Source organism: Salmo salar, chromosome ssa06 (assembly GCF_905237065.1).
Source record: "Salmo salar chromosome ssa06, Ssal_v3.1, whole genome shotgun sequence".
Lineage (NCBI taxonomy): Eukaryota > Metazoa > Chordata > Actinopteri > Salmoniformes > Salmonidae > Salmo > Salmo salar.
The window spans coordinates 31,618,629-31,626,379 of record NC_059447.1 but is presented as its reverse complement, the minus strand read 5'-3'; the positions used below and the strand labels follow the sequence as shown (position 1 = coordinate 31,626,379).

At 43.8% G+C, this 7,751-nt stretch overlaps 1 protein-coding gene across 1 annotated transcript; it reads left to right on the top strand.

Annotated features, from left to right (window-relative positions):
• The first annotated feature begins 361 nt into the window (after nt 1-361).
• On the top strand, nt 362-6,416 carry foxj1a (forkhead box J1a). Its single transcript, XM_014193780.2, has 3 exons — nt 362-788; nt 1,587-2,232; nt 3,143-6,416. Exons 2-3 carry the CDS (start codon nt 1,642-1,644, stop codon nt 4,004-4,006), a joined length of 1,455 nt encoding a protein of 484 aa, XP_014049255.2. The 5' UTR covers nt 362-788; nt 1,587-1,641; the 3' UTR covers nt 4,007-6,416.
• The last annotated feature ends 1,335 nt before the right edge of the window (nt 6,417-7,751 follow it).

The following is a 7,751-nucleotide window of genomic DNA, read 5'->3' as shown; positions in this document are numbered from 1 at the left end:
TCCAAAATGTCTTATCTTCAATCCCAATGACACTCAGAGTTTACTCTCTGCTCCTCATTGCCGTTCTCTGCAAAGTTTAGGATGAACAATTCATGTACAATTTTTGGGGACAAAAAACCCCAGATTTTTTATTTCCAGAGTTCACTTCCAAAAGTTGTCGCAAAGCCGCATTGTCTGCAAGGTATTGGGTTAAATACCCTACTCAAATGAATATAAATATATATTGTATTATTATATTCAATCTGCTTGAACATTTAGATAATGTATATTTATGCTGCATGTCAAAACCGCTCCATTCAACACATTTAGTAAATTTCCATTTAACATTTAAACTCATCTGATGGGATAAAGATCAAGCTGATTTGTAAAAAAAAAAATCCTATCAGTCCTTCCAACTCCCTTTTGGGACACTAGACTGGATTTACTTGCGTGACGAACAAACCTGAGTGAGACTGATTAAAAATGAAGCACTATAGCAACAACCAAGCCAATAGAAGAACGGGAAGCTGTTTACAAGGGGTGTACCGTTTCTATGGTTGCCGGACAAACCTCCTGCACCAGGTATTAAACTGCCCCCGGAGAGATCCTTTAGCCGCTGCCACCGTTATAAAGACCTGCTTTTGAGACGTTGAATTGAACAAGCGCGCATCAGAGCGCCAAAGACATCTTGAGGTATTTTTTCATACATTTTCAACAGGTGCAAATCCTCAAGGCTAAAGTGAGATTAATAATTTATCAATTGGCCATTTGGATTGTAAGGCATTTGCTCAGCATTATATCAGATCAAGGTAAGTTTGTCATCTTTTTACATTCTTTTTATTAAAAAAAGTAAAACATATTAGAATGAAGTCGGTTATCATTAAATTGTAGCAAATTATTTTGATATCTTGCCATAAAAATACAAATATGTTCATTGTAACTATTGTAAGGTTTTGTTGTAAAGTTAAATTACGAGCTAGCTATAAGCATCTTCATATTTTTTCAAATAATTGAAACACTTAAAATAAATAATCTCAAATGTTATCTGATTTGGCACAATTCATCAATTTGTCTAGAGTCAATAGCCTACTCTATTTGATCACGTTTTGAGTCGTTTATCATAAATTCACTCGACATATATGAGTTTATAACAGTGACTTTGTCTCAGCCTTTTTGTGGAGAGTCCCGTTTTATGGCTTTAAGCTATTATGTGTAGATAGGTAGGCTAGACGGCGCTCCTATCACTTTTCACAAAAGTTCTATGACCTCCAGATAGTCAACATCGGAACGAGTGAGAATAAACATAGCAGGTCTTTCGCACATCATTTCATTAATAACAGTCTTTACTCTGGGATTACAAACCCATGCACTCCTTTTGTTAAGCAGTTTCTAATCAAATATCAACATTTGAAAGATCTCAACTACATGCAGCTGTTGTTCCTACAATTTGTTTCCCTACAAGTCACTGAATAGAACGTGCCATTACCACAGAGAGAAACTATTTCAATTTACCCCCTGACATGCCTCAAAGGGCTCTGTTTTCAAATAGGGCTATCATTGTCCTTTTCAGCTTTGTTCATGTCGGGTGTATATTTTCTCCTTGTCAGGCTGTTGTCTGGTGGTATAGGGGGGAGCTTTAGCCATCGGAGCGGAGGGAGGACCATGCTGTCTCTAAGCTGTGCAGACCCCTGGCCCGAGGGCTCGGTGGGGCTGGAGGAGGAAGTGGTGACTGCCGCTGCTCATTCTGAGGAGCTGGACCTGGACGACAGCTCAGCCTCAGCAGGCTCCAGCAGCACTGGGGGCTCTGACAACCTGGATGACAGCCTGACCAGCCTGCAGTGGCTGCAGGAGTTCTCTATTCTCAATGCCAATGGGCCTCAACAGTCTCCTCTCTCCACTCACCACCAGCCTCACTTCTTCGGCCATCAGCAGCTGGGCTCCGAGGCTCCCGCTTCCCCTCTGGCTGGTGACCCTGCATCCATAGGGATGCCCCTCACCCCAGGCAAGCCCACAGCAGCAGCCTATTGTAGGATGCAGTCCCTGTCAGCCCTCCCTAGCCTGGTGGCCCATGGTCACTGCCCTGATGAGGTGGACTACAAGACAAACCCTCATATCAAACCACCTTACTCCTACGCCACACTCATCTGTATGGCCATGCAGGCCAGCAAGAAGACCAAGATCACCCTCTCCTGCATCTACAAGTGGATCACTGACAACTTCTGCTACTTCCGCCATGCTGACCCCACCTGGCAGGTAAATGTTGCTAAAGTCACACACACACTTGAAAATGTGAAAATGGCTCTAATAGGATGCTTTAGACTAGGTCCTGTGAGAGGCTCTCAGTCACGTTCGTAACTTGACTATGTCTCGAGCAGCCAGATAGTGAGAGACAGAGTCCCCTTCAGCATCTGCCACAGAGGGCTCTATGTGTTTTGGAGTGGGGCCAAGATGCAGCTGGGCACAGAGTTTTTCTTTAACAGGAACGAGTAAGAGCACAGTTCTTTCCAAAGTCTGTATATCGAGAGCTCTGGGCCGTCTGCCACACTCTGAACAAGCATTAGCTGCTATGGTTTATGGGAATTAAGGGCTCTCATGGTACAAAGATGGCAGCAAATACTCCTGTAACTTACAAAGATTGTAGCAAATACTGCCTTGGACTTCCCCTTACTTGGCAGTGGGCATCTTGCTTCAGAAGACTTCATCCCCCCCTCAACACACATTTTAGCGTGTGTGTGTTTTTAAACCCATTACATAATTTTTCAGAAATAGCTCCCAGGTTTTCTGCTTGAGCAACGAGAGGCAATGGGGGAGTATGGGGAGGGGCAGTATGGCATCAAAAGTGCAGATTCCCCATCAGAGGGAAGAAATTCTCTGGAAAAAGTTTAATTTGCTGGATAAATGATTAATTAAGTCGTTAGCCGTACTCCCCAGTTCCAGAAGTTATACTAATTTCCTGAGCATTCTGTTATTGTAAGCCAGTGCATGGGGCAGATAATATTTAACAAAGGTCAGCAGGTCACTCGTCTAGTTGGGGGAGGGGGGGGGAGCAGTGTTGAGCTCCTGGTAAGGCTGAATGCAAGGGTACACGAGCTAATATATTTGATGGAGCAGGACTGAATGTCTACTGCCATGTCAATCCTGTCCCCCTCATGCCCTATTTCAGAACTCCATCCGGCACAACCTGTCCCTGAACAAGTGTTTCATCAAGGTTCCAAGGCAGAAGGACGAGCCAGGGAAGGGAGGCTTCTGGAAGATCGATCCCCAGTACGCAGAGCGCCTCCTCAACGGGGCCTACAAGAAGAGGCGGATGCCCCCTGTCCAGATCAACCCTGCCCTGCAGAACAGGCTTAGGGCCAACCCCCATCCCCTGCCCAGGGGCCTCTGTAACCCAACAGGCAGCCAGAGTGGGCTATGTGTCAATCCAGAGGCTCAGCAGCTCCTCAGAGAGTTTGAAGAGGCCACTGGAGCCGACCAGAACTGGGACCCCTGTCTGGCCGAAGGCACCATGCTGGGGGCATGGCCCATGAGAAAGGGAGGCCCTGGACACAAGAGGAAACACCCACTGGGCTCCAGGACTGCCATGGTCAAAGTCCCCCGGCGCTCCAGCTCTCCTTTGCTGTCTGTGGAGGAGTATAGGGAACTGGGCTCCCTGAAGGGGAACTTTGACTGGGATGCCCTCCTGGATTCTGCACTGAGTGGGGAGCTGAGTCTGGATGGAGGGGGTCCACTGAGCCCCACTCCCCAGGAGGAGGACCTGATGGTGCGGGGCACTCACATCTGCCCCCTGGAGGCCCCCGAGGGGACAGCAGACAGCAGCCACGTGCTGGCGGAGACCCAGAGGAGCAGCGGAGCAGACTTTGAGGAGACGTTCCTGGCCACAGCATTCCTGCAGAGCCCCTGGCCAGAGGAAGAGGAGCAGGGATCTACCAACTTCCTGTGCAGCTCCACAGTCAACCTGGAGCAGCTCTTTGACCTGGGAGATTCCCTCGGAGGGGACCTCAGCAGTAAGATAGAGTATCTTCTCTAAAGACATGTTCTCCAATTCTTTGGCCTCCAAGACTCTTTGACTATACTGTGATGATGACACTACTAGATTATTGTTTAAAAAGAGAGGCACCACATGAACTAAATGGACCTTTTACACATACATGTTTTTAAGATTTCTAGATGATGTTTTTTGAAATTGGTACAATAATGGATGACATCATTAATGCCTACAGAGCAAAAATGCCACAATGAACTGCAGTATTCCAAATGATTACTGGACAAAAACTATATCAAACCTACTGTTGGGACTATGACATTGGATAATAGACATTATCAATAAGACTTCGCTCACAAAGAGAAACAAAATATTCCTGTCTGAGGACAGGAAAACCACCAATATGTCTTTGTTTACATTCTGAATATATATGTGGTATTGAATGGATTGCAGGTTGACATGGATAGAGGAATTGTCATGCAGGCACAAGGCGAGCAACAGAACATTGGAATCGATGTTTTAGAAATTGACATTTATTTTGCATTAGATGAAATTACAAAGTAAGACTTTACAGTGACTGTACTCTTTGAAAGTTATGGACAGTTTCGAGATGCAAGGCCAATAGCTAATGATGAGATGAGGTGTTGTACCTCACAGTGATGCAACATTTTAGCTGCTTAAGAATAGGTGGTTTAGCATGCTGAAAATTTCATAAAGGTTAAGATGAATCCACCTCAGAGGGAATACTATTATTTGTTGTGAAGATCTCTTATTATTGTTTAGGAATTAAAATGATCACAATGCTGATGCATACTAAAATCCCAGAGAAGGTTATGGAATGTATGCATCAGACTTCAGGAATTTCGGTCCTGTACTGAATTTTCTACTGAATTGCTGAATGATCTGGCTTTTAACGATCTGTGGATGCATTTAGATGAAATTCTGAATCTAGTGTCTATTTAATATCGATATACAATATCTGTAACTGAAGTGAAAGGAATACTATGATGATCAATGAAGAGATATTTGCCAAATTACTACTAATTAGAAGAGTTTTTAGACTTAAAATAGTTTTATGTGTGGGGTTTTCTATAATGACTACTTTCTGAATGCATTCTTTGAATAATGAGCTTTTCACTTTAACTAAATGTATGCAGAACAATTTAAAACAGGTTGTTTTTTAGCAAGCTTAGGATTGTCATATTATCAGCAGAGAGTGTAAATTTATATTTAATAATCATTAATTCAACAAATTTCAGTGAGTTAACCAGTTACAGAGAGCAGTAGACAGATCTGGATGTCGTAAAGACAAGTTAATTCCAATGCAGAATAGCTCAAGGCAAGCTTCTCCTTTGCAAAGGTTTCAGTGGCTTGTCAATGAATACCCGACCTTCAGGTTAGATGTGCAAAGAACAACACTTGGGACCAGAAGGCCGGCAGTGTTAGAGGCTGGGTTTTCACCAAGGAAAGCTGATGTGGGCCTATTGGTCAACAGAAGGACACAATGCAAAAATGATGACATAAACAAGCAGGAATTACATGAACAAATGTTGAGTTATGAGATACTCTCGTTTTGTTTCAAGTCTACCTTTACCAGGAAATTGCTTTGTCTTTCCTCTGGTCTTACTAAACCAAATCACACGGTTTCAAGACATGAGTGAGTCTTAAAGGTCGATTTATGGCACAAAAAACGGGCAAATTTCAAAATGGGGTGTACCTTTGGTGGTTCGTCGAAGTGTCATTCTGGTCATGCATGCCGCAACTAACGTAGATAGTTTGTTAGCTAAGATAGCCACTTTAGCTAGCCAGTAACTCCTCCAGTGTGTTGATGTAATTTCACAGGATTTGGGTTTGGAAAAAAACTGTAGCGATCGGTAAGAAATTGCCCTTCTGTAGCCAAATATCTTATTCATAAATTGTGGTTGTGTTTTTAAGCATTAAATGACCTAGTATGATGGTGCATTGATCAGTTATACAGTTTAAAGCCGCTATTTTTGTGTTTTTGCCCAAACTCAACCTTTAACACGTATATTAAAATGTGCTAAAAGTCGTTATCTTGCAGAATAACTACTCCTGGTTTATTAGTGTTGTAAATCCACCATGAAGTGTGAAAGTGCAATCAATGTACAGTGAGTGATACTTGGTCTATTTTACATTACATTGAAGGGTAGTAATGCAGTTTACTTAGTCAGACCCAGTTCATGGTTTATTGTGTGGTACGGTATGGATACATTCTGATGGAAGGAAACTCCTCCTTTAAAAGTGAATTAACTACTACGATATTTTGTCAGTTGTGTATTAGCTCTTCCAAAACACTTGTCATCCAAGTTGACCGTATTGGCATCATACCTCAAGATTTTTTTTTTTTTTATGGAGATATGCATTCATGTGTGCATTCATACTCTGTTTATTTTTTCTGTTTTTCCTTGACAATAAAAAAACCTTCAAACATGAATGAGTTTACATGAGTTTTTGTACATCTGGGTGCGGTGCTTTTGAAGATTTCTATCTGTCTTTCCGTCTTTTTCTCTCTGTCTCTATTTTCTCTCTGTAAATTCCTGATTCCACCCCATGTCTTCTGTGTGTGTGTGTGTGTGTCGGGGTGATTTACGCTTGCCTTTTCCTGCTCATCTCTTTTCGGGGGTGACTGTGCTCAGGCAGTGTATTGGGGTCTTTCTCTGGCTTTTGTCTGTGCTCAGTCTGACACTTGTCCCCCCCCCCCCAGGGCTCTGCTCTGTGCTCCTCTCACTGGGTCAGTGTGGGGTCTAACAGGAGCAAGTGTCCCACGCCTCCATACATCACTATCCTGTCTGTTCTGGACCACACCGTCTCTCTCTACTTCCGAGGATTAGCTACGTAACACGTTCAGGGAACTATATGAATATTTCCCTGTGGCGTTTTCAAATGAAGCCCGGTGTATATCTAGCGTGTCATGGTGTCAAAGACTGGGACTGGCTTTACCACACGAATGCCTCATGAGGTAATCACGAAAAATTTGGAGCACACAGGTGAGAAATCCTATACCTCTGTATGGTAGACTGGACACCCAACCCTCCACGGGAAGGGTATGGTTCTCCATCTCCATCCGTGGTGCTCTCTGCTTGGGAAAGGAGAGCTGACAGTCTGAGTTAACCTTCTCCCCCAGCCCAGCTCCACAGAGGCCCCCTGGACAGCAGTTATTACATGCTACAGTTATCTGTCCAGGTGGAGCGCAGGGTTCATAATTATAATGTGGCAGGCTGGTTAGATGAGAGGCTGTTGGTAACATGATGCAGCCATTCTTCCCCAACCCTGCTGATGGCTGCAGGTAAGGAGAGCTCCCTGGTGAAACGCTAACCCTCCCCATCACTCGCTCGCTTGTCCCAACCCAGGAATGCTCCAAACTGAAAGTGAAAAAGGCAACAACAGGAAAATGTGAATACCCAGTTATTCATTATTCTGTCAAAGGACAGCAAAGTCAGACTTATCTTAGAGGTGTAAAGAGATACATGTGCAACGCTTCCATTTGTTTTATGTGATAAGCAAAAATGTAGTGAAAAACAAGTAGGAAAAGGAGAAGATCTTTTTTTGAAATAAAAAAGAAACATCCAGCTAGTTTAACAAGAGGACCTGACCCAGGAGGTCACAAACTGAAGAACATATCAGCCACTAGAACGAGGGCACCAGGGCGTTGCCTTCACAATGTATTTCTCCCCGTTGCCCCCACAACTCCATTGGTATTCAACCAGGCTGTGTACTGCAAAGGAGGGAGCGAGCCGCTGATGGCTTGGGCAGCTCTACTCGTGAGTTC

What these genes read in the sequence shown, in the direction of transcription:
- foxj1a (XM_014193780.2), top strand. Translation starts at nt 1,642, where the DNA reads ATGCTGTCTCTAAGCTGTGCAGACCCCTGGCCCGAGGGCTCGGTGGGG. An exon ending in ATGCTGACCCCACCTGGCAG is followed by an intron (nt 2,233 to 3,142) that starts GTAAATGTTGCT and finishes GCCCTATTTCAG; the next exon opens with AACTCCATCCGGCACAACCT.